Below are 27362 nucleotides of genomic sequence, written 5' to 3'. Positions count from 1 at the left end.
TTGTCTTCTCTAAATTATCTTCACTGTGGACAAACAGGGAATTGTGGAGATTGTCTTCAGAGCAGCATTCACATCTACTAGTAGATCTTCTGAAGGTACTTGGCAACTCAGCTTCGGTATTCGTCGGGGGCTCCAGGTTTCCAGTTGGGTCACGATCTTCCTTCTCAGGTCAGCAGCTCTTGTGTTGAGGCTGTTAGCTGTTGGGGCTTGGTACCTAATCTCTGGTTGTGGGGATGATGACATCTCCCCACTGACCTGTCTTCCTGGCTCCCCCTTGCCGTAGCATCGTTGTTGTATTTCATTAATCTCTAGTTGTGATAGCAGATTTCGATTATGGATGTTGGAACACTGGGCTAATAGCTGTTTCTTTGTTAGACTTGATTGTGGGTTTCGAAGTATCCAATGGTCCCACATTCGCTGCATGTATCCCCTCTCTCTGGGATTGCTTGTATAGTAGCATTCCAGCAAATCCGTATTTTCTGTCCCTGTCCATCGATGTCTTGTTCCAGTAGCCCATTTCTCATCAGTTTGCCCTGGTTCCCTAGCAACTGACGCAGACCTTGTTGACGTCTGAGCCGGTATGACTCTATCAGTTATGTTAGAGGTAGGCTGATATATCATGAGGGGTTTTGCCTAAGGACCCTTACTGGATGATGTTTTGCCCCGACCGGGATTCGAACCCCGATCTCCTGCGTCGTAGTCAGTGAGCGTTACCACTGTACTATCCAGCTGATATATATATACTAGTGCATCTCAAAAAATTAGAATACCATGAAAAAGTTCCTTTTTTTCATAATTTAATTCAAAAAGGTAAACTTTCATATATTCTATATTCATTACATGTAAAGTGAAATATTTAAAGCCTTTTTTGTTTTAATTTTGATGATTATGGCTTATAGCTCATGAAAATCAGAAATCCAGTATCTCAAATTATTAGAATATTCCCTAAGATCAATCAAATAAAGGATTTACAATACAGAAATGTCCAACTTCTGAAAAGTATATTCATTTATACACTCAATACTTGGTTGGGGCTCCTTTACCATGAATTACTGTATCAATGTGGTGTGGCATGGAGGTGATCAGTCTGTGGCACTGCTGAGGTGTTATTGAAGCCCAGGTTGCTTTGATAGTGGCCTTCAGTGTATCTGTATTTTTGGGTCCGGTGTTTCTCATTTTCCTCTGACAATACCCCATAGATTCTCTATGGGGTTCAGGTCAGGCAAGTTGGCTGGCCAATCAAACACAGTAATATGGTCAGCAAACCATTTGATAGTAGTTTTGGCACTGTGGGTAGGTGCTAAGTCCTGCTGGAAAAGGAAATCAGCATCTCCAAAAAGCTCGTCAGCAGATGGAAGCATGAAGTGCTCTAAAATCTCCTGGTAGATGGCTGTGTTGACTTTGGACTTGATAAAATACAGTGGACCAACACCAGCAGATGACATGGCACTCCAAATCATCAGACTGTGGAAACTTCACACTGGGCTTCAAACACCTTGGATTCTGTGCCTCTCCACTCTTCCTCCAGACTCTAAAACCGTGATTTCCAAATTAAATGCAATGTATTTTCATCTGAGAAGAGGACTTTGGACCACTGAGCAACAGTCCATTTCTTTCTCTCCTTAGCCCAGATAAGACACTTCTGACATTGTCTCTGGCTCAGGAGTAGCTTGATATTAGGAATGCAAAAGTTGTATCCCCTTTCTTGAAGATGTCTGTTCGTGATGGGTCTTGATACACTGACACCAGCCTCAGTCCACTCCTTGTGAAGCTCTCCCAAGTTCTTGAATCAACTTTTCTTGACAATCCTCTCAAGACTGCGGCCATCCCTGTTGCTCGTGCACCTTTTCCAGCCACCCTTTTCAGCAATGACCTTTTGTGGCTTACCCTCCTTGTGGAGGGCATCAGTGATCATCTTCTGGACAACAGTCAAGTCAGCAGTCTTCCCCATGATTGTGGTTGTGTGTACTGAACTAGACCGAGAGACACACTGTGTTCATACCGTTTTACTCAAACTCGAAATGAAATATTCTAATATTTTGAGATGGATTTTTTTTATGTTTTTGTACTATATGCCATACTGATTAAAATTAAAATAGAAAAATGCTTGAAACATTTTAGTTTATGTGTAATGAGTATATAATATATAACATTTTCACTTTTTAAATAACCGATGGAAAATATTGAACTTTTTCACAATATTCAAATTTTTTGAAATACACTAGTGTGTGTGTGCATATATATATATGAGAGAGAGAGAGAGTGCTATAAAGATATGTAAGGAATGTGGGTAAAGTTGAGAAAATAAGAGGAGGTAATGAAAGAGGAAAAAAGTCAGGAAATACTTTTCTTGGGGCAAGTTTGATCGGGGGTGGCACTGTGGTGTAGTGGTTAGCGCTGTCGCCTCACAGCAAGAAGGTCCTGGGTTCAAGCCCCGTGGTTGGTGAGGGCCTTTCTGTGCGGAGTTTGCATGTTCTCCCCGTGTCCGCGTGGGTTTCCTCCGGGTGCTCCGGTTTCCCCCACAGTCCAAAGACATGCAGGTTAGGTTAACTGGTGACTCTAAATTGACCGTAGGTGTGAATGTGAGTGTGAATGGTTGTCTGTGTCTATGTGTCAGCCCTGTGATGACCTGGCGACTTGTCCAGGGTGTACCCCGCCTTTCGCCCATAGTCAGCTGGGATAGGCTCCAGCTTGCCTGCGACCCTGTAGAAGGATAAAGCGGCTAGAGATAATGAGATGAGATGAGATGAAGTTTGATCGGATACTACGATTTAACACACGAGCCAAATACATGCGATGAGAGTGGTAAGATGGCGGCCAGATGGCTTCACTCTGACGAGGCTATGAGCTCAGAAACCCGCTCCAGACCACAGGAGGGCGCACTATCTAGCAGCACGTGCGTCTTCTTTTTCTTCGTTAGTTTTCTGTGATGACGTTGCTCTGATTCTGTCTTTCAGAAAATTTAGACGTTAAAGTTACGGCAATGGGAAAACATATTGTACCCTTGCTGCTTTTATGGGTGTCGCTGTTATTGTCATGTGTGTGTAGCGTCTCCTTTGGCTCGGAAATAAGTTTTGTCACGTGCGGCTCGGTGGTGAAGCTGCTCAACGTCCAGCATAACGTCAGACTCCATTCTCATGATGTGCGCTACGGCTCCGGTGAGTCAACAGGTTTCTGCTACATGACTGGATTTAATATCAGTGTCACATAGTATTTACATTGACTAGAGACAAACTAAGCTGGCCAGGTGTTTTTAAATGGTTGTTGGTGGTTTTATAACGCTTCTGAATTTTGATTGGTTGGGAAGTGTTGATTCATTTGCGACAGCAGCTCTGACAGTAGTTCCGGCTGTGAGACGCATCACAGCTTTATATTCATGCGCCGGTATCATTTATACCAGGGCTGTTCAAAGTGTGGGGCGCGCCTCCCCTAGGGGCGCAACGTGAGGAAACATAAGCTAGAATAAGTTGCGGTGGACATTTAGCGAACTTCAGCTAGCCTTTGCCAGAGACAAAATGGATCGATTTTTAGTACCTAAAGCTACAGTGAGTGAGGAGACAGAGTCTGGGCCAAGCAAAAAAAAAAGTATGACCACGATTATTTAAAGTTTGGATTTTCATGGACTGGATCTGAAGATGCTCCACTGCCACAGTGTGCTGTCTGCCAAGAGGTGCTAGCTAATGATGCTATGAGATGTTTAAAATGTGTAAAACAAGATCTCATCTCATTATCTCTAGCCGCTTTATCCTTCTACAGGGTCGCAGGCAAGCTGGAGCCTATCCCAGCTGACTACGGGCGAAAGGCGGGGTACACCCTGGACAAGTCGCCAGGTCATCACAGGGCTGACACATAGACACAGACAACCATTCACGCTCACATTCACACCTACGGTCAATTTAGAGTCACCAGTTAACCTAACCTGCATGTCTTTGGACTGTGGGGGAAACCGGAGCACCCGGAGGAAACCCACGCGGACACGAGGAGAACATGCAAACTCCACACAGGAAGGCCCTCGCCGGCCACGGGGCTCGAACCCAGGACCTTCTTGCTGTGAGGCGACAGCGCTAACCACTACACCACCGTGCCGCCCGTAAAACAAGATGTTTAAAAAAAAAAGCATAAATGTTTAAAATGTGTAAAAAAAAAAAGAGGTTTTAAAAAGCACAGATGTTTAAAATGTGTAAAAAGGATGTTTTAAAAAGCACAGATGTTGAAAATGTGTAAAAAAGAGGTTTTAATAAAGCTCATATGTTGAAAATGTGTAAAAGAAAATAAAAATGCGTACAACAACCATTTTTTTTTAAAAATATGAATGGAACATTAAGTATAGCAACAACAAAAATTGTAAGGGGAGCGCTGTTGTTTATTTGCTCTCTGAGGGGGGGCTGACTCTCCCACGAAAACCCCTGATTTATACAATAACAGCTCATTCATTCACAGGGTGGACAGACTACATAATGTAAGGATAATAAATGAATTTAAAAAAAGTGTTTAAAACACATTGTTGATATAAGTGGGGATAATGTTTCTGTCAGGAGATTCATGTTTATTTAACATTTAGAGAAGGAGTCTCCAGTGTCACTGCTTTGTAGTGTAAGTTACGTTTTCCGGCACTTTCTGTTTGACAAGCTGTGAGGTGGTTTTTTTTTTGGCCTTATTAACTTTGAGAGAGAAAAAAGAGGCTGTTGAGGGAACAACAGTTTTTATAGCAGTTTATATTGTAAGAAATCTTGTCTCATGAGTCATTAATTTATAAATTACAAATGCTAGCCATTGGTGAATTGGTATGGTATTTGGTAAACCTCTCAGGAAACGCTCATCTCATCTCATTATCTCTAGCCGCTTTATCCTGTTCTACAGGGTCGCAGGCAAGCTGGAGCCTATCCCAGCTGACTACGGGCGAAAGGCGGGGTACACCCTGGACAAGTCGCCAGGTCATCACAGGGCTGACACATAGACACAGACAACCATTCACACTCACATTCACACCTACGGTCAATTTAGAGTCACCAGTTAACCTAACCTGCATGTCTTTGGACTGTGGGGGAAACCGGAGCACCCGGAGGAAACCCACGCGGACACAGGGAGAACATGCAAACTCCACACAGAAAGACCCTTGCATGAAACAGAAACATGAAGGACATGAAACAGATTATATTCATCCTAAAGTGTTTTTATTACTCAGTATTTGCCAATGAAAACCAATTGTACTGATGAAAGAAGACACATACAGTACCAGTCAAAAGTTTGGAGACACCTTCTAATTCAATGTTTTTCTTTATTTTTTTATTAATTAAAAGTCACTTCATCTCTTAAAGTAATGATGGATGTCGTTTCTCTTTACTTAGTTGAGTGATTCTTGATATAATATGGGTTACTATGGTTGCGGAATAGAGCTATTTACTGTATTTTTATTATTTACTTTGTAGTGTTTAATCTCAGATGCATTAATGAGTGCAATTTCTTGCCGCCTTAACTTTTGACAAGGCACAACTTTTTTCTTTTTTAGCACTTTTTTTTTTGTTGTTGTTTACCACATAATTCCATATATGTTCCAGATGTTTTCATAGTTTTCATGTCTTCAGTATTGTTCTACAATTTAGCAAATAGTCAAAATACAGAAAAACCTATGAATGAGTGGGGTGTACAAACCTTTTGACTGGGACTGTACGTTCTATCTATATATAAGCCTGAGATTGATTTCGCAGTCAGAACTACTATCAGAGATGCTTTTTATATAACAATTATTCGCTGAAGGTGAAGTGAATATCGGTGAGTAATAAGTGAGATGAAGTCAAAGTTATTATTCACCGATATCCACAGATGGATAATTATTTTAGTATAAATACACAGGTGATTATTTTAAATTGTATTAAAACAAATTATTTATTTCAAAGTTCAAAAGCGGCATGCCACTGTAATAAATGCACGTGCAGGCTTGCATCACTTATCTACGCCCACTCACATAAAATAGTTTTTTGAAATGGATAAAATAAATCACAATTCCACCTTACCTTTGAATAGTTTTAGACCAAACTAAGTAGCAGCATCTTTCATAATTTGCAATTCTTCCTCACGGTGACGAAGTGCTTAGCTGCCGTTTTGCCGAGTCGCTCAGGGTGATTATCGAGAAATAGTCCGAAATGTCTCGACTAATCAGTGCACACGATCTCCTGTATTCACCTCCATATTTATACTAAATGAAGTCAATTCTGAGAAAACGGCGCTCTGGTATAAGACTCATATAATCATAGTGAATGATGTGATCTATAAATTGCTTTATTGCAGCGTTGATATATCCAGAATCTGTATAACAATTAAGAATGAGTGAGTGAACTTTTGAAAGCCATTTAAAATGTATGATTAATGTGTTTAAAAAATGTTGAGCATATTTTCCTTAGAAATACACCATTTTCAAGAAGGAAAATATGTTTATAGTTAAATTTTCCTGTGTAAAGTTGTCTTATGTTTTTATGCGTCTCAGGTAGTGGCCAGCAATCGGTAACTGGAGTGACCACAGTGGAAGACAGCAACAGTTACTGGAGCGTGCGTGGCACCAGTGGGGCTGGTTGTCATCGAGGGACTCCAGTCAGATGTGGCCAGAACATCAGGCTCACGCACGTGAACACGGGCCGAAATCTACACAGCCATTACTTCGCATCTCCGCTGTCGTCCAACCAGGTTTACAAGCACTGCAGACATTTCACTGCTCTCCAAGTAAAACTAATACATAAAGAGAGAATCTGTTTATTGGCCAGAAATAACATTACATACAGTATGCAGTGATGTATAAAAGTGATATTGATTAATTTTCTATAACAGGCAAATTGTAGGTTTATATGAATGCAGTCATTCTAATACATTATTATAAACCATGTAATCATTGATGTGGTGAAATTTTCAGTATGAAAATGTTTATTTGACCTTTTTGGAAGAGGCTTCTAGCAACAGCATCTCATGACCATGAGGTTTTGGTGGTGCAGGATGACATTAATAAAGATATTGCCTCAAACAAAAGTAGATCCCGCAGGAGTTATGCTATCGGATACTATCTTGTGAAATTTTAGAGCAACCCTATAAAAAGCAGCTGAGACAGTGTAAAGCGTAGCAGCTCATTTGAGAGATTTTAGACTGTGTTCCGCTTTGTCCCATTTAGCAGATGTGTTTCCCGTTCCCAGAACTGGTGTACTGGTCTGTTCACTGTCTGTTAGTTTCAGTGATGAAAGGTACAGTGGTGCTTGAAAGTTTGTGAATGAACCCTTTAGAATTTTCTATATTTCTGCATAAATATGACAGATATGCAATATTAGATCATTTTCCTCAATAAATAAATGACCAAGTATAATGTTTTTTTGTCTCATTTGTTTAACTGGGTTCTTGTTATCTACTTTTAGGACTTGTGTGAAAATCTGATGATGTTTTAGGTCATATTTATGCAGAAATATAGAAAATTCTAAAGGGTTCACAAACCTTCAAGCACCACTGTACATGTGTGCTGCAATCCATCTCATCGTACCTGAAGGTCTGAAAATTGACTTGGGTATGTTTGTACATCGTTCAGTGTCGCGTCACTCTGTCAAAACTGTCACAGCTACATTTTTAAAAAAAAGGCACAAAAATTGAAACGAGCCCAAAAGTTTTGGGTAAAAGAAAAAGAGTGGCTTTAAAGGGATAGTTCGGGATTTTTGACATGAATCTGTATGGCATCCCCATCAATAGTGTCGTGCAAACACACTGACTTACCCCTGACAGCATCCTGTGAGTCCAGTTCTCGTCCAGTTTTGGTCCAGACAAAAGTAGTCCGGCAAGTTTGTTGGGGTCACGAAAGTAAAACGTTTTTCGTCTCAAAACAGTATGTGTTCAAAAGAGTGATATATTTGCATCACAAAACCGTTGCCAAATAAAAAGTCAGACCTCGAAATCGCTTGGCACTATTTTCTCTCCCTCGGTATCACTGCGCGTTGTCATGTTGACATCTGCGCAGGAATCAACACCTTTCCCATTGTTTGGCAGTGATTAGGAGTTCAGATCAGCGGCGCTAACGAGCTAATTTGAGAACAAGAACAGCGACAAATTTATCACCTTCTATAACCTATACAATAATATATTTGTGAAAATGGTGCACACTTGCGATTATCCAGGCTGTAGCAACAAAGATGTGGCTGAATCTCCGCACACATTTCACCGTCGTAGTCAGACATGTTGTCGCTAACTTTGCTAGCAGTAAACAACATAGTGATGTGTCGGTCGCGAACGATCCGGTTCAAAGAGCCGGTTCTTTGAAGTGAACGACGGGAGCCGGCTCTTCGGTGGGAGCCGAGTTGGGGAACCGAATCAGTTTTTTGTCCTTAGGTGCCTCAGAGAGAGAGCGAGAGAGAGACAGAGAAACAGAGTTCAGCTCAGCTGAAGGACGATTGTCTATTTGACAATCGTGATCATTGTTTTGTTGCCGTGAATTCCTAAAGCTCATGATATAAATTGTCGCTCATAAACTGACAGGTTCGGTCGGCAACCGCCTTGGCATGGCCAGATTAATCTGCAGTATACAACGAGACAGCAGTCATTATAACAGGAGCATATTTGCTGTTCCAGCGGCTTCTCATTACTGGTGGAGCAGAGTGCGGCACTTTTTTTCTCTTTTTACATGCGCTCAAGGTGCCACATATTTTGTTGCACATTGTTCTGTGTTTGTTAAAATAATTTCCAACTTTGCTTCATAGTTTCTTAGGCCTGATTTATACTTCATAATTTATTTTGTGGCATTTTGTTCAAGGTCGAGTGTGAAATAAAGCCATAAAGGATAAACAGTTGATGTCTTCTGTGTATTTTATATTGGTAATATAACACAGTTTTGCATTATGTTTGTGAGAAAATAACTTATTAATTGGTAAGTAAGTTTTATTTCTATAGCTAGAACATTGTTACACTGCTATACTTTACAAAGGCTACAAAAACTAAAAAATAAAATGGAAAACATCCTATTGATAAAATATAAATAATAATGTAATTAATTAACTAGTTAATTGCAGCAATTAAATCAAAAATAAAATCTCAGGAGCCGTTTGGGAGCCGAAAGAGCCGGCTCCTTATAGTAAGAAGAGCCAAAAGAGCCGGCTCCCGAAAAAGAGCCGAAATTCCCATCACTAAAACAATGAATGAAACAGCCGTGGCTGTCACCTGGCGGCAGCGCGCAGTGATACCGAGGGAGAGAAAATAGTGCCAAGCGATTTCGAGGTCTGACTTTTTATTTGGCAACGGTTTTGTGATGCAAATATATCACTCTTTTGAACACATACTGTTTTGAGACGAAAAACGTTTTACTTTCGTGACCCCAACAAACTTGCTGGACTACTTTTGTCTGGACAAGAACTGGACTCACAGGATGCTGTCAGGGGTAAGTCAGTGTGTTTGCACAACACTATTGATGGGGATGCCATACAGATTCATGTAAAAAATCCCGAACTATCCTTTTAAGGTCACTGTGTTGTGCATGCATTTCGGAAGTACAGATATTCTCTACTTTGTAATCTCTTTGTGCATCTCCCAATCTTTACAATATAAAATAAGCAATTCTGATGATAGTGTTGCATTTAGTTCTGCTTTGGAGACATCCATGGCCTGAAGGTTAGAGAAGCATCCTTGGGCCCAAAGGGTCGTCGGTTTGATTCCTGGGACCAGCAGGAAAAATGTGAGAGGAGTTGAGTGAATAAACAGCACTTTCCCCTCCCTCTGTATCATGGCTGAAGTGCCCTTGACCAAGGCACCGAATCACCAACTGCTCCCTGGGTGCTGTAGCATAGCTGCCCACTGCTCTGGGTGTGTATGTGTGTGTTCACTGCTTCGCATGGGTTAAATGTAGAGGAGGAATTTCGCTGTGCTTGAGTGTACATGTGACAAAAGGCTTCTTTGTTTGGCAAAATATTATGTAGCCGAATAATGCTGTTTAAGGAACTATCTGAAGATTGGCTGAAAATGAATTGCTTGCTAAAGTGTTTTTATTTCATCAATGCCTTAGGAAGTCAGTGCCTTCGGAGAGGATGGTGAAGGTGACCATCTGGATGAGTGGACTGTTCTATGTGGGGGTTCTGTCTGGCAGCGTGACGAGTCGGTGCGTTTCCAGCACACTGCCACAGAAGCGCTGTTGTCAGTGACGGGTGAGCAGTACGGCAGGCCTATCCACGGCCAGAGAGAAGTGCACGCCATGACCGACAGCAGCCAGCACAGCTACTGGAAAGCGATGGAGGGTATTTTTATGAAACCCAGCGAAACGGGACCCAAAAACTTCAACAGTCCAACACACACTGAGTTCTGACTGCTTTCACGGCAGCAAACTATCTGTCTGACTGCACGGTGTTTTTCATCCTCACTTAAAATGTGACTGCACAGTGACATGAAGAGCACAGAGACTCCATGCGTAACCTTTTTGTTCCGCAAATTCATCCTGATTTTAAAATATCTAAATAAGTTGGACATTTTAGAAGATTTATCAACAGCAGTAATTAAGCTTAGCCGAGTGTGTAGCACATTGGTAATGAATACACACATGAACATATTGGCCATATATACAGTTGAGTGCAAAAGTTTGCATACCTTTAGGACAAAATGAAGAAGATAGTTGTTAACGTGTGGCAGTCTGGGAAAAACTTTCACATATTCCTGCTAAAAAAAAATTCAGCCAAAATTTGTTTTCCCTCCAAAAGGCATGGTTTATACTTGATGTGTGACTTGCACTGGTGCTTGGGAAAGGCATTGTTCACATACAATACTTACCTACTTTATGTACATCTGGGCAATTAAAATGACAGTCACTAGATGGCACATCAGTGCCAAAAACATTGCTGTCCATCAGGGGCCTCGTTTATCAACCGTGTCTGCGTAGTTTCATGTGGGAACCGCGTACACATGTTTCTATGCATGGAATAGAATTTACCAGGTTTTGCTTTTGTGTGTGAGGATGTGTGTATATTTCCAAATACGCCTGAGCATATGTATGCAAAAACCCTAGTAATAGAAAAGTGTAATAGCTGGTAAACTGACTATGCTGTGCTTCTATATCACATCAGTGTGAGTGAGAGAGGCCATACACAAGCACATCAGTTTCGAATGTGTAGGATTTATCAGTGGTGATTGCGTATAGCTGTGTACACTCATTTGTTAATTAGTATGATGGGTGGCTCTTATGCACAAATTAAGTACTTGTTTGATGCACACTTTGATAAATGAGACCCCAGCTTTCCAAGTTCAACTGTAAAATGTTCAGAAATTTCATGGACCGCTACATTAAACACACACATGAGCTCTAAAACTTTCCGCCGCCGTTGTCGTGATTGCTGTCATTATCAGAGTCTCAGATCGAAAACTTTGACCTTCCATTCAAAAGTAAGTATTTATTAATCCTAGAAATCTGCAAAACAGACCTTTGAGTAGGGTTGTAGGCTTCATGAGAGGTTATTAAAATTCAAACACTAACCATAATAGGTAAACTGATTAGTGTTAGTACTTAATAACTGTCTAGAATCATACATGTGTATGCAACCTTATTTTGTTTAATCAGTTACGGACACGGTGCTCTACTGCCCATTGATGCCGGAGATGTAGCGTTAATTTCTGAGGATGTGAAAAAGCATCGCTGTAAATGATCATAAGACACGCATGGCAGCCATCTGGTGTAGGTGTACACAGAACAAGTATAAGTCAGGATTATAACCTACTCTGACACCTCGACTTTAAGTAACTAAATATATTTCACCAAAATGACGTGGTTATTTTCAGACCAGTTTGACGTTCTATTTTTGTAGATAATTTGCAAAATAAATAAACATTAAGAAACCATATCTAGGGGATACAAACATTTGCACACAACTGTGTATATCTTCCTGTGTAAAATCTTTGGCATGTATTTACTTCTAACTGGATGCTAGATTTTACGAGGCAGCACATTTTTCAGCGCAAAGTGTATTATGTTTTCCCTTCATGCCTTTATCTCTCACACAAGAAACATGACAGAAGAGCTGCCTTGTATTAGCATTGCAGTATTATTCGTTTTATTGTGAACACTGTGCAATGGTTAAAGTTCTTTTTCTAGTGTTCTTCAAGCTGTTTAGATCATGTTATTTATGTTTTAATTCATTGGGCTACCAGCTTGTCCAGTGCACGCAATTCAGTATTGTAATGAGTTGACAAAAACTCAACACTTGATAAGAAATTAGTTAACTGCGTTGAAATGAATAAGAAAACAGCTAACAGATTGAACATGATTCATCAATGTGTTTTAATTAGCTTTTTTTTAATTAGTAGTAATAGATAATACAAAGTTTGCTTTGTAATTTCTCTATAATGCAGACAGAGAGCAATATACTAGAGCAAGTATTTCACCCTGACAATTGTAGAAACTCCAAAATTGAATCGCGATTCTCCAAGCTAGAAATTGTACTATTCATTTGTTCTGTTCAATTTGGTGTAAGATTGTACGTGTTTTAAATTAGAAAAAAGTTTTTAAACCTGTGCTGAGACGGTGCTATAAATGTAGTTCATATTGTTTATTTCTTTAGTCACTTTTTAGTATTGGATGAATGGCACTTTAAATAAACCAGACTAAATATTGCATATGTGAAGGTGTCCTAACAACGTTAAAACTGTTTCACATATGTACATCAATCACTACAGTGCTACAAGAAGCTTTTTTTAAAAGCAAATACACTAAAAAGGTACTACAGTAGTTAGTGTGCCATAGTCCAAACTGAAAATAACTTAAAAGAAAGCATTGCTGCAGTCTTCCCATAATAAAATGTTTGCCATAAGAACATTGCTTTATCACGTCTTATGTTTAAAAAGCCAAAAACCTTCAAACTCACTGCCTGGGATTCAAAACACCGACTAGACCGAGATGCTAGAGATTAATTTGGATCCATGTGAATTTTTTTTTCCTGTTTTTTTTTTTTTTTCAAAGAATGTACTGTATTACAAACATGGCCACTTGAAAGTCATACAGTCTGTTAGTAAATGGCTTCCTCTTCCCTGCTGTTACTCCGACATGAAGCCATGGAAAATCTTGCATATACTAATGTTAATGTATATTCAGTCAGCTTCAATATTATTCCCTTCCCTTGTTCTCTTCACTCAGGTCAAAGAGTAAATATGCTTCAGTTACAATTTGTTCCAAAGAATTTGAGTGCCAATAATTGCTGCATATAGGTTTAAAAATAAATTTAAAAAAAATTCAGTTACAGCTTAGATTTCTCAGTGTGAAATTATGCTTATTAACCACAAAAAAAGGATATTTTTAGAGCTTTTTTTTTTTTAAAACCCACATTTACCAAGAGTGCCAATAATTTTGCAGCTGACCATCAGTGTATTTGGCCACTGGTACAAAATTTTGTAATACAGTATATATTGCTGAATTTGCACATGGTGCATGTAAGACATGTTGGTTTTAAGTTTTGGGACAGTTTTGAAATAAAATGATCTTGGACTTAAAATGGTCTTTTTGTGTAAAATATTCATTTACAAATCACATGCTTGAAGGAGAATGCTAATTACTCAGCGTAAGTTGCAGCAACGTGACTTACTACTTGAATCACAATGTCTAAAGATAAGACGATCTGTACTAATTTAGAAATACGAAAAATATCCGATTGTGGCCATGATTAAAAGACTAATGTATATTGAATACACTCAAACAACTACAATTAAGTGAAATGGTAACTTGCTTTAGGAGGCATTATATTTAATCACTTGAATACTATACCATATTCAATAATTTAAACTGTAAAGTGATGCGTATAGAAGTAGAAGACTAAAAAGAGAAATAGCAATAAATTAAAGTAAAACAATGCTTCTTTTATTATGACCTAATTTTTTGTGGATTTCTACACATTGATCATTTAAACACTTTCACACGTCTCCAGTCTTTGGGTTCAGATCCACGATTACTAAGCACCATATGTAATTTAAACTTTTTAAATTCATGATGTTGCAACACAAGGAAGCCAGAACACATGACAAGGAGTCATGTTTAAAAAAAAAAAAACCATATGTAATGCAATCTAAACTTTTAAATTCATGATGTTGCAACACAAGGAGGCCGAAACACATGACAAGGAGTCATTTATTTAAAAAAAAAAAAAAAAAAAAAAGTGGTTGTGTAACTTCAGTAAATCAAACCAAACAAGTTTAAAAAAGGCAAATGGCTCACTGACGACTACAGAATCTCTCAATTCCATTTTCTAAACTAGCTTTTGTTTTGGTCCGTTTTAGCCACGCCTAAACTTTGAAGCGTAAAATATTTTAAAATGTTGATTTGGAATCACTGGACTATTAAAAGAAAAAAACAAGACATTTCAGTGTTATCCACTTTTATAACCGATGTTAGGAAGTAACTTTGGCAAAAATGCACGCAAAGGAGTCACTTGATCAGCACACAAGTCACATGACTATTGTGCTTGCCAGAGCTAATTCCTCTCACAGTTTCACAACTGATGGTGTTTGGATGAGTAAGAAATATCCTGTTTGTTCTTAATAGTCCAGTGATTCCAAATCAACATTATACTTCCTGGATGTCTTAAAATGAACTTAGACACTTTGAAGCGTAAAGTTAAGGATCATTAGGATTAACATGTAGCAAGAGCCTGCATGATTAGCTGAGGGTCTCGATCACTGTTCTCTCAACTGAGCCAGATTGCACTTTCAAGCAAAAGCAGCAGTAATTAAATCACTAGAGCCCTGTCAGTTTAAGTGTAGTGACAAAATAATCTGTACTAAGTAATACTGAAGGAGCATTCTGGAAAACATTTCTGAAAAAGATCAAGACCATTTCATTCACTCTTGGTGTGGCAGTCCTCCATTTTTTCCTCCGATTTTTCCAGCTCCTTTTCAGCCCTCATGGCACCACCCACTTCATCAATTGCATTTTTAATCCTGAGAAAAAGGGGAAAAGAAAGCAATGTAAGATAGTTATCAAAAGATGAGATCCATCCATTATCTGTAACCGATTATCCTGTGCAGGGTCACAGGCAAGCTGGAGCCTATCCCAGCTGACTATGGGCGAGAAGGGGGTACACCCTGGACAAGTCGCCAGGTCATCGCAGGGCTGACGCATAGAGACACACCTACGGTCAATTTGGAGTCACCAATTAGCCTAACCTGCATGTCTTTGAACTGTGGGGGAAACCGGAGCACCCGGAGAAAACCCACACAGACACAGGAAGAACATGCAAACTCCACATGGAAAGGCCCTTGCCAGCCACTGGGCTTGATCCCAGAACCTTCTTGCTGTGAGGTGACAGTGCTAACCACTAACCACTACACCACCGTGCTGCCCTGCATTTTATCATGCAGATACAAATCAAGAGCTTCAGTTAATGTTCACTTCAAACATCAAAATGGGAAAAATTGTGATCTCTGTGACTCACTGTGGCATGGGTGTTGATGCCAGATGGACTGGTGGTTTGAGTATTTCAGAAACTGCTGATCTCCTGGGGTTTTCACTAAGGCTGGCATGATTCACCGAGATCACGATTTCTACAGCCACGATCCGTGTATTGTATCATCCACAAGTATCGCGATACCTTACCCTAACTGGTCATTTCGTTCATCTTTGTTTTAAAACAATTTTCATTGAAGGAACTCACAATCTTTACTTCTGTTCAGCTCCGAAGCTTCTTACAATGGGGGCCGCCATTTTGGATCTCGCAAAATCACACTTACTTAAAACAGGGATCTATTGGAAGCAGATGTGCATATGCAAGATTTCATTTCTAACCCGGCGCCATCTATCATTTCTGCTTTACGTTCTTAAGGTAGTGTGGTGATAACTCACTCGTGACTAGTTAATCAGTAGTTATTTGACATATTTCACAAATCCGATCATATTTGTTAGAAAAGTTAAGGATAAAATGCTCATAGCAAATGCTCCGATTGGGTACACATCTCCAGTTTGGAGATATTTCAAACCAAATGATGACCCAGTATAGAAAGATGTCACAGTATGTAGTCATTTTCAACCATACTTTTCTTGTTTTTGTCTTTTGAATGACATTTTACCAAAATGTCAGATAATGTACAGTGTATTGCGATACATATCGTATCGTGACCCTACCCTGCAATGCCACCCTTAGTTTTCTCACACACACACACACACACACACACACACACACACACACACACACACCAGTCTCCAGAGTTTACGCAGAATGGTGCGAAAAACAAGCATCACTGAGTGAGCAACAGTTTTGTGGGTGGAAACGCCTTGTTGATAAGAGAGGTCGGAGGAAAATGGCCAGCTTCATTCGAGCTGCCAGGAAGGATATAGTAACTCGTAGCAACTCTTTACAGCCGTCGTGAGCAGAAAAGCATCTCAGCATGCAACAGCAGAAGACCACATTGGGTTCCACTCCTGCAGCCAAGAACAGGACTCTTGGGCTACGTTCACACTGCAGGCTGAAGTGACTCAAATCCGATCTTTTCACCCATATGTGACCTGTATCCGATCTTTTATTGACAATATGAACGACACAGATCCGATTTTTTCAAATCCGACCCAGGCCGTTTGGATATGTGGTGCTAATTCCGATTCCTATCCGCTCTTTTCATATGCGACTTCAGTCTGAACCGCCAGGTCGCATTCATCCGACTTACACGTCATCAACAAGCCACAAACGTCACTATTCTGCGCTGAAGTAGGCGGTGGGTCTCTCAAAAAAGTTACAACAATATGGCGCATAATCACGGGCGCAGATAGAGGGTGGGACGAGTCATATTTAAATTCACCTCGTTCGGTCCCCCCTACTTATAGGGAGGAAAAAACGTCTATGCTGTCTTTCTTTGCATAAGGCAAACCTCACGGAAAAATCAAAAGACTAATTACCATTCGGTTTATTGAGGTGCACAGCAGTGTATAGCCTACATATAGTTGCAACAACTCACATAAAACAAAACAAAGACTGATATTCGGTTGGTTGAGCTGCGCAGACTGCACAGGTTGCGAGCTCGAGCTTGGTTGCTATGGTTACTAACAACAAGTTTGACAGGCATATCGGGGTTGGGGTTGGTTTGCTGGCAGCTTTGTCCCCCCCAGTTTTTTGTCCCCCCCAGTTCAAAAAACGTATCTGCGCCCCTGCGCATGACATCAATGCGAGGGACGCTTCGGGCTGTGAAGTTTCTGAATCTTCTCAATGGAAGGACGCAGAGGTTAGGGAGCTGATTTCCATTTGGGGGGATGCAGCTATTCAAGCTAGATTGGATGAGTCATACCGCAACCGGGCGGTTTTACTTCCGTAAACACTGGCCATGCTCACTGCGTGTGACGTCGTCGTGTCCTGCAGTGCGCATGCGGAACACTTTTAGGTCGCTTTTCGTTCATACTGAGGATCACATACAAGTCGCATATATTTGTTAATGTGAACGACCTCACAAAAAAATCGGATTTCACAAAAAAATCGGAATTGAGCATTAAGCCTTGCAGTGTGAACGTAGCGTTGGACTCAACAAGAAGTTCCTATTAAAGTGACCAGTGACACACACATGTATACTGTACATACACACAGTAGCTGGAGGACATTACCGTTCAACTGTAACTTTCTCCTCAATTAGGTTAGCGAAGAGGTACAGATGGTGCATCGCAGACTGATACTGAAAATTCAACAAACGCAGTTTAGAAACAGGCAGAATGACATTGTGAATGTCTACATTTGCAGCAAGAATGTGAGATTTCTACCTTTGACTCATGCCAGTTAAAGCACTTTCCTTTGTAGTACTCAGCAACTTCTTTATATTCCGGGCGCGAGTAGGCTTGGCTTTTTCCGTTCAAAACCCGTTCGGCAACCTCAGGGGAGTCTGTGCACTTTGCCACTATTTGTTTCATAGATTTTATGACCAGCTCTCTTCCCTAAGGGGGAAAAATATATTGCAAAAAAGTATACAAGAATGAAAAATAAATAAATATATTTTTTTTACTTTACACAAACAGGAAGGACCAGAACTGGCAAGAAATGACTGTCACCCTGTGATCTCATCTCATTATCTCTAGCCGCTTTATCCTGTTCTACAGGGTCGCAGGCAAGCTGGAGCCTATCCCAGCTGACTACGGGCGAAAGACGGGGTACACCCTGGACAAGTCGCCAGGTCATCACAGGGCTGACACATAGACACAGACAACCATTCACACTCACATTCACACCTACGGTCAATTTAGAGTCACCAGTTAACCTAACCTGCATGTCTTTGGACTGTGGGGGAAACCAGAGCACCCAGAGGAAACCCACGCGGACACGGGGAGAACATACAAACTCCGCACAGAAAGGCCCTCGCCGACCACGGGGCTCGAACCCGGACCTTCTTGCTGTGAGGCGACAGCGCTAACCACTACACCACCATGCCGCCCACCCTGTGATGATGATTCTTATTATTATTTCTATAATAACCACTTACAAAAGGACCTGTATGGTGGCTGCTCCACACACAGATTAAAAACATGTCATTGTTGATATGCTGAAGTTTTCTATGAGAAGACATTTATTTCACTTTTTTAGGGAGGAGTCTCCAGCGTCAAAACTAACGGTCAGAGGTAAAACTGTTCCTTCAAGTTTTCAGCTCGGGAAATCTTCAGGACAGAGGACTTTACAGTTTCTCAGTAACATGACAAGCTGATTGTTGTCTTATCAACTTTTGGGGGGGGGGCCTCGCTGGGGAGCTACTGTTTTTATAACCGTTGTAAGTGATAACGGGAACTAAACTGTTTCACAGATATTTCATATTTACACAACTATTAATGGATTACAACTATGGTAATAAGTAAAATAAAAAAAAAAAAAAATGTCCAGCATTTGCAAACTTGTGTGGTATTGACTACTTTCACATTACCCATAATGCTTTGCACCTTGGGGGTGGTGTAATCAGATGCTATATTTGTTTACCAAATCAGATAACCTCAGTCATTTCTTCGAATTCACATGGGGAAAAATTACTTTTCCTGATTTAAAAGTTTTATAGAATACCTAAAGAGGCCAAGTGTCAAAAAGCGTGCTTAAACAGAATTCGCTGTCAATTTTACACCAACAGACATTACGTGATTGTTCTGCACACTTCACTGGTGGAGTAAAAGTCTGATGATCCAAGTCATGAAACCTACAACCCCTCTGTCTTTGTGTTTAGTCATAAAAAGTGTGAAAACCGAAAAACAAGGGCAAATCAAAGAACTGAAAAGGACAACCTCATTGAAGGATCAATTCCCAAAACAAAGCGCAGATGATGCAGTGTATGTAAGCTTACGTGTCCTTCCCCTTTTAGCGTTTATGTAGGTAGATCGAATGTCGTATTTGACTCCGTCATCCTAACAGCTTCCTCTAAGAGCTCAAAGATTGTTGTAACCTGGTAGCATATGAGCTTGAGGAAAATCAGAGTGAAGGAAATCAACTTAAACTTAAAAAAAAAAAAAAAAAAGAGTTCTGCTGTCTTTAGTGTGTTTACTTGACAGTGAATTCCTTACAATTTCATATTTCAGAATCAACAATTTCACTGTTGATTCTTCTATGATCAGTGTCAATCTTTTAACTTGTGTAGGTAAGTAATTGTTGGAACACCCGTGTTGACAGATGAAGGCGGCTGCTGACTGTCACCTGAAGTAAAGATGTTCAAAGCGTTCGATATGATATTTACAAGCGCTTTTTTACCGATTGATTTCGCAAAGTCCACAGAAAAGGCTTTGCAGATTTCTTTAAGCTTTGGTTACTTAGTTTTGACACTTCTTTGAAGGTTTTAGGGAGATTTAAATTTGAACGATTACAGCCGGTGTGTGACACGTTAACCCCCCAAGGTGCAAAACATTATGGGTAATGTGAAAATAGTCAATAAAAGGAATAAACACTTCAGGTGTGAATTTACTCATACTAGAACACAATGATCTCTGAAGTGGTAAAAGTAACTCATCTCATCTCATTATCTCTAGCCGCTTTATCCTTCTACAGGGTCGCAGGCAAGCTGGAGCCTATCCCAGCTGACTACGGGCGAAAGGCGGGGTACACCCTGGACAAGTCGCCAGGTCATCACAGAGCTGACACATAGACACAGACAACCATTCACACTCACATTCACACCTACAGTCAATTTAGAGTCACCAGTTAACCTAACCTGCATGTCTTTGGACTGTGGGGGAAACCGGAGCACCCGGAGGAAACCCACGCGGACACGGGGAGAACATGCAAACTCCACACAGAAAGGCCCTCACCGGCCCCGGGGCTCGAACCCAGGACCTTCTTGCTGTGAGGCGACAGCGCTAACCACTACACCACCGTGCCGCCGGTAAAAGTAACTAATCATTTAAAACTTTTGATTCATTTGTAAGTTACTGCAAGCCATGAAGTTGAGTAGAATACAATATGAAGCATTTATGTTACCTTTACTTTGTTAGTCAGTCAACTTAGCGATGCTATCTAGCTAACTAAACACACTACTCTTGCAGGAATGTAATGGCTAGAAAACTTAGAGACCATGTTTTTAGCTAAAAAAAATCTTGCTGTGTTCATGTAGTTAACTAGCTAGTTACTGAGCAGTTAGAGCAGAAAAGTTATATTGCCCGTTACTGTGCTGGAGGATGGATGTGTAATTTATGTAATCATGCAACCAATCACACGTTACCTGCAGGAGCTCAAACTTTTCCTTTTCAAATCTCTCTTTTTCCTCAGGGTTTTTTGCATTCTGGATCTTCTTCTCTAAAATCACCACAGCGACATCTTTGTTTGCCACAACGTCTTGAACCTCCATAATTTGTCTGAGAAACATCAGAGGAGGAGAAAAAGAATAAGTGTTTGAAATTAGTCACTCTGTGTTCTCTTTTGGCATTCACACATTGTTACAGAGAGTTAAGCACAGCTGTAATTCAGACTAGAATTACATTAGTCTATGTTTTTCCTTCCACCAGTATGCTCTTGGTTGCGTTTTTTTGATGCAGAAGCGATACAGTAGTCTCATGGCCATTCCGCGATCTGTGACAACACAATGCAAGCACCTACTGTTAGATTGCAATATAATGTAATACATCCATCCATCCATTATCCGTAACTGCTTATCCTGTTCAGGGCCAGGGGCAAGCTGGAGCCTATCCCAGCTGACTATGGGCAAGAGGCGGAGTACACCCTGGACAAGTCATCAGATCATCGCAGGGCTGACACACAGACATTCACACTCACACCTACGGTCAATTTAGAGTCACCAGTTAACCTAACCTGCATGTCTTTGGACTGTGGGGGAAACCGGAGCACCCGGAGGAAACCCACGCTGACACAGGGAGAACATACAAACTCCACATGGAAAGGCCCCTGTCGGCCACTGGGCTCGAACCCAGAACCTTCTTGCTGTGAGGCGACAGTGCTAACCACTACACCACCATACTGCCAATGTAATACATGCTATGTTAAATAAATGCAATGCTATTGTGGCCAGAACATTTCAAGCTGCTGTTTGTCGTTCAGTTATATTCTTACAACATGTTTTCAATTCACAACAAATCCAGAAACTGAGATGGCCATTGCAAGACATTTTGTGTTCCTGCAATAATTTGGTTATACATTTAGTGACATTACTTATTTAAAGGTTTCATCTACATCCAGATTTTAACCTCCTGGCAGAGGCAATCAGGTTTGTGTTCAGCTCAAATATCCTGGTACTCTGCAGAATTCAGGGTGCAATCGAACCTCCAAAAATCTCTTATACAAGTCTTTTTTTTATTATTAGAGATCTACTAAACAAAACTCTAATTGTTTTAATATCCATCCATTATCTGTAACCACTTATCCTGTGCAGGGTTGCCGGCAAGCTGGAGCCTATCCCAGCCGACTATGGGGGAGAGGCAGGGTACACCCTGAACAAGTCGCCAGGTCACTGCAGGGCTGACACACACAGTACGTTTACATGCACATCCAACTCGAGCTGCTGTCGGTAATCGAGCTAAGGGTCCCAGCAGGGGTGCCAGAGAAATCCAATCCTACATGCACACAAGGAAATCGAGCTATTGTGTGAGGTACATTGTGCACCCGAGCCACAGGTGGCGCTACACGCCCCATCGTGTTGGTACACTTCCGGTTGTCGTCATGAAGAAGAGCTATTCAAGAGTGTAAACAAAGTTATCAGTTCCGTGTTCTCCATTGCGCGTTTTTCTCCCGTCCATGAATTTTAATATACTCAACTCCTTAAGCTGAATGAGCATGAACTCTGTCTCCTCATTGCTCCAGAAGTGCACATTTCTGCTCGCCATTTTCTCTTCTTCGTTTGTTCCTCCTGACCTCTTCTGCTGCTCGCTACTACTGTTATCATGCCGACCGAGGCTGTCGTGTTTCCCGCTTGTGGTCTCGTCACTCGTCACTTCCGGAAGGGGCAGTGCTGAAGTAAGTAGCTCGACTACGTAGCTTGATAGGGTATACATGCACTAAGTAGCTTGGCAAAAATCGCATAATCTAGGTCGTGTAGCTCGATTACGAGAAATCAAGTTCGGTTCGATTTCAGCCTAGCTAAGGTGTTTCCATGGCATTTAGAACTTCGATTTCAATCGAGCAACGGCAGAAATTCGATTTTCTCTATGTGCATGTAAACCCACTGAATGAGAAACAACCATTCACACTCATTCACACCTACGGTCAATTTAGAGCCACCAATTAGCCTAACATGCATATCTTTGGACTGTGGGGGAAACCGGAGCGCCCAGAGGAAAAGTGGACATATTTAAGGGGTATGTGCATGGGTTGTTTTGAAGTCCAAGCTGTACAGTATGTCCCAGAACGTGCAAAAATAGATCACAGGCTGAAGATGAAGAGTCATGATATGAATGTGTGAGAAGAGAATATGTGCAGTGGGTTAAATAAATAGCCAAGCTGTACAGTGTGTGCCGGAATGTGCAATAAAAGCTTACAGAATGAAGATGTAGGACATGGCCATGAAATGTGCAATGTAATGCAAGTTATAAAGCTTTGCTGTTTGTCATCCTGATAGGTCATTCATGCACAACGTAAAGTTTGTGTGCGCTGTTTACTGAGCGTGTTTTGTTTGTGTTCAATGCATTGCTTGAACTGTGGTTTAGCATGAGACGTTGAGTGCAGAGGCTACTGGAGCACGTTCAGCTAACTTATAGAGGATTGCACCTTTTGTTGAGCAAAGCAAAGTGTGTAACATTCAGAGCAGTCTGTAAACATTACTCTGCAAAATTTTGCATTTTTTTAACAACCAGGTTACATTTTGTTTTCTTTAGTTTTCACTGTGCTTGGTGTATGGTGTCCAGCATTCGATGCTGTACTTGCGCTCAAGAGGAATAAAACACATATGCACCCGTCAGAGATTCTCTGCTGTTGTTCTTAGTGCCAAGGGCTGCTACAGGTGTTAGAAAAGAATCCCACATTATTTAAAAAAAAACAAATTAAAAATAAGCACCAAATAAAAAACCATCTCTTTTATGCAAATAAAGATATAAATTTTGTTGTCTGCTGGTCAAGTGTTTGAGATACATTGCCTTGCACTTATGATTGGGTTCCCTGTGGTGATACATGGACGTCGTTTGTAAGGACGTACATATGTACAGACGTCGTACGGTCACAAACGCCATAATTTTTTTTTTTTAAATCAAGACAATGCATAACCATATTCTCTTAACTCTAGGCGACATACTTTAATTCCTAACACATCCCGAATTCACCAGCATACAGAAAATACAAGTTTTGGTTGACAAAAATATTTAACTGCACAAACCTTGCTGCAGTGCCCAGCTTCATGGCTCCAAAGGAAGGAGGTTACTCTAAGGGGCAACATCTAACTTCTGAGGTCATCTAAAACCTGATTGGTTGAAATTAATTTCTAGGAATAAAAACTGTCCCATGTCTCCCCGCTCCCCTCTACCATGACTAATGGCCCTTTTCCACTACCCTTTTTCAGCTCACTTCAGCCCGACACGGCTCGCGTTTCGACTACCTCAGAGCGGCGCGACTCAGCTCGCTTCAGCCCTGCTCAGCACCCAAAACTCGCATGGTTTTGGAGTGGGGCTGAAGCGAGCCAAACCGAGCCGAGTGGGGCTAGGGGTGTGAGGAGACACTCCCCTGTGCACTGATTGGTGAGGAGGAGTGTCCTCACATGCCCACACACGCCCCGCGAGCACGCTGGGATCTGTAAACACCGTAAACCCGGAAGAAGAAAAATTACGAATTACGAGAATTTCTGAAGCCTTATGCGCCTCGCCTCATCTATACGCTCTTGCCAGTATCTGTTGGCGTTGTCGGTGACAACAAGCCACAGCACCAAGACCAGCAACACTAACGACTCCATGTCCTCCATGTTTATTGTTTACTATCCGGGTCGTGAGACTACCGCTTAAAAGGTCACTGATGTCACTGTTTGCGCCGCCTAACGACATCACGTGATGTCCACCCACTTTCGCTAAGTCCACCCACTTCCAGCCAGCACGGTTCAGCGCGGTTGTAGTCGAAATGCAACTCCAACAGCCCCACTCAGTTCGACTCAGCCCAACTCAGCACGGCACGGCTCAGCCCAACCCAGCCGCGTTGGTAGTGGAAAAGCGGCATAACATAATCACATGACTGTACAGAGTAGTGATGGGAAGTTCGGCTCTTTTCAGAGAGCCGGCTCTTGTGGCACAGCTCCCAAAGAACAGCCGGCTCTTTCGGCTCCCAAACGGCTCAACTTATTGTCATCTGTAGCCTCATATTTTAGCCTAACTTGGCAAATATGAATGCTTTGTGTGTTGATAAACCCTTTTGCATTTACTGTTTTTATGAGAAGCCTTATAATTGCCTAATTTTGTGTATTTGTTCTGTTACAAAAGCAGGCATTCTTACTTTTAATATTTTAATCAAACTTTTAATTTAACACAAAAACAAACGAACAAAACACTGCAAACAAATCCACAGAACAGAAACGTAACCAAACAGTATGTCCTCAGGGCAGGTTGGCATTCAAAAAAAAAATCAAATGCCTCAGCTTGGATGGGCTGATGCGGTTTCTCCTCTCAGTTAGTATCTGCCCTGTTTTTGAGAAGACTCTCTCCGAAGGAACAGATGTTGCCACAATACACAGTGTCTCTTGCTGGAAATCAGTGGCAATCATTTTAGCCAACTCCTCATCAATACTGTGCTGTTTGGCGCAGAGCATTTTTTAACATAGTTACTGGGAGACCAAATGGTCTCCCAGTGGCCTGATTTGGTCTCCTAGTCAATGCCAAACCAGCTTCACTGGGAGACCAAATTTTAAACCAAGTTATGTCTTATCATTTGGTTCAATCAGTTGCAATTAATTAACCAAGTACCATGTAAGTATACATTTAACAAGGAAAACGAAGATCTATGTTATAAGATATACACACAAGATCATGTTGGTTAAGAAAAACAAAACTAAAATTTAGTTACTGAGATGGCAGCACGGTGGTGTAGTGGTTAGCGCTGCCGCCTCACAGCAAGAAGGTCCGGGTTCGAGCCCCGTGGCCGGCGAGGGCCTTTCTGTGCGGAGTTTGCATGTTCTCCCCGTGGGTTTCCTCCGGGTGCTCCGGTTTTCCCCACAGTCCAAAGACATGCAGGTTAGGTTAACTGGTGACTCTAAATTGACCGTAGGTGTGAATGTGAATGGTTGTCTGTGTCTATGTGTCAGCCCTGTGATGACCTGGCGACTTGTCCAGGGTGTACCCCGCCTTTCGCCCGTAGTCAGCTGGGATAGGCTCCAGCTTGCCTGCGACCCTGTAGAACAGGATAAAGCGGCTAGAGATAATGAGATGAGATGGCTGATGTCAGAATCCGATGTCATGACTGTGTAACTTTGAGTGTCTTTGACATAACATTTGTGCTTGGTAATTGCTCTTGATAGCTGTGTAGTCACTGTAGTGTGTTTGTCTGTATGGTGATTGGTGAACCATTTTGCATCACAGAATATGCCGCAGCGGTGCAGCCGCATGGACTCTGGGGCCTGTGATTGTATTGTCCAGACCAGTTGGTCTCCTAGTCCTTAAAAAATGCTCTGCCAGGGTCAGTAGACGTTGAGCCAGTTGCCCTCTCTCCTCCAACTGCACTGTGGGATGGACAGTTCTGATGTGTCTGTGCAGGTTTGTGGTGGAGCCTGCTCTTACTGTTATTTTCATTTTACAGTGAAGGCACTCTGCTCTGCTATTCCCAATATCTTTAAACTGCAGCCAGATGCTGCTTCGTTTACGGATGTCAGTCATATTTACGTGTTTCTGCGACGCACTCTCGTCCTCATCGCTGTCTACTGTCTCACTCACTGACGGCGACGGACAGACGCTCCACCTGACTGTCGCGTCTGTCCCCCTCTCTGTTTTCACATAATGGTATGATCCTACATCCTCACATGTGATTGGCCACAAGGCCGCCATGCTGCCAATCAAAACAAAGTTCTGCCGTGAGCAGAGCTGAGCAGCGAAAGGGGAAAAAAAAGTGGGGAGGCGGCTCTTCTGATTCACGTTTGCGCATGACATCACTAGTACAGAGCTGTTACTTCCGTGTTTACTAGCCACGCACTTTGGATAAACTGTAGCGGAATTAATTCAACCGCCTTCATATATACACAACGCCATATTTATGAAAAATAAAGCGGTTCTCTTTAAATATTAGTCAAAACCAGTAAACTATCATCATACATAAAGATTTAAAGCGCTCGCGCTTGGTTTGAATTCTTCCTCACTTGTCAGTCTCTGTATATAAATAATAAAACCCTCTGACAAAAATAATACAATTATGCTGTAAATATTAATATAACCTTACATATAACACTCCTTATAATATTTACACTCTTTAACTTACCGTGCCTTCAGTCTTCTCAGAAATCCAAACTGTGAGAGTTTGTTCAGTTTTGATGAAACAGAAAGTGAGCGGGTGCCGCTTTCATCCAATCACAAAGCAGCACTGAACAAAACGTCATCTCACTGGCCCGCCTTCTGACCTTCCCAAAATTAAAACATCCATTTAACCCTTTGATGCAAAACTTCTAATGCACATGGGTCAAAAATGACCCGCATTCATTTTCCAGGTTATTTCATGCTGACTGAGTTTTTTTGCTCTATCTTTTGAAATCAATTTATTTTATGATTGAATATTCCAAGTATTCTTTAAATATCTTGTTTTTAATTACCACAAATCATTAATTTAATTCTTTCTTTCCTACTTTATGAACAAAAATACTTTCTATATTACTACACATGGGTCATCCAAGTGTGATTTAAAATTAAATGTCTTAATACTATAATAATAATTTGTTTCAAGTAATTACTTTAGCAGTGAATGGGGCCAGTTATTTATTTATTAATTATGTAGTTAGCTAAGCCAACTACAATAAAATTAGCTAACTAAAGTAGAATATGTCAACAGCTA

At 41.2% G+C, this 27362-nt stretch overlaps 2 protein-coding genes across 2 annotated transcripts; one reads left to right on the top strand and one right to left on the bottom strand.

The window, feature by feature from the left end:
* Positions 1-2925: 2925 nt before the first annotated feature.
* Positions 2926-13490, top strand: sdf2 (stromal cell-derived factor 2). Its single transcript, XM_060936215.1, has 3 exons — positions 2926-3158; positions 6485-6681; positions 10016-13490. Exons 1-3 carry the CDS (start codon positions 2984-2986, stop codon positions 10310-10312), a joined length of 669 nt encoding a protein of 222 aa, XP_060792198.1. The 5' UTR covers positions 2926-2983; the 3' UTR covers positions 10313-13490.
* A 328-nt stretch (positions 13491-13818) lies between these two features.
* LOC132895509 (legumain-like) lies at positions 13819-26886 on the bottom strand. Its single transcript, XM_060936216.1, has 5 exons — positions 26796-26886; positions 20632-20764; positions 17714-17884; positions 17561-17628; positions 13819-14916 (listed from the first exon to the last, which is right to left on the bottom strand). The coding sequence occupies exons 2-5, from the start codon at positions 20755-20757 to the stop codon at positions 14814-14816; spliced, it is 468 nt and encodes a 155-aa protein (XP_060792199.1). The 5' UTR covers positions 20758-20764; positions 26796-26886; the 3' UTR covers positions 13819-14813.
* Between the last annotated feature and the right edge of the window lie 476 nt (positions 26887-27362).

Source organism: Neoarius graeffei, chromosome 12, assembly GCF_027579695.1.
Source record: "Neoarius graeffei isolate fNeoGra1 chromosome 12, fNeoGra1.pri, whole genome shotgun sequence".
Lineage (NCBI taxonomy): Eukaryota > Metazoa > Chordata > Actinopteri > Siluriformes > Ariidae > Neoarius > Neoarius graeffei.
Note: the sequence above shows the minus strand (reverse complement) of the source record. Positions and strands in the feature narration are given on the sequence as shown.

Coding starts and splice junctions, on each gene's coding strand:
- sdf2 (XM_060936215.1), top strand. CDS start 2,984: ATGGGAAAACATATTGTACCCTTGCTGCTTTTATGGGTGTCGCTGTTA. Junction 3,159..6,484: donor TGATGTGCGCTACGGCTCCG/GTGAGTCAACAG, acceptor TATGCGTCTCAG/GTAGTGGCCAGCAATCGGTA. Junction 6,682..10,015: donor CTCCGCTGTCGTCCAACCAG/GTTTACAAGCAC, acceptor TCAATGCCTTAG/GAAGTCAGTGCCTTCGGAGA.
- LOC132895509 (XM_060936216.1), bottom strand. CDS start 20,757: ATGGAGGTTCAAGACGTTGTGGCAAACAAAGATGTCGCTGTGGTGATT. Junction 17,885..20,631: donor AAAAGTTTGAGCTCCTGCAG/GTAACGTGTGAT, acceptor TTTCCCCCTTAG/GGAAGAGAGCTGGTCATAAA. Junction 17,629..17,713: donor TTAACTGGCATGAGTCAAAG/GTAGAAATCTCA, acceptor TTGAATTTTCAG/TATCAGTCTGCGATGCACCA.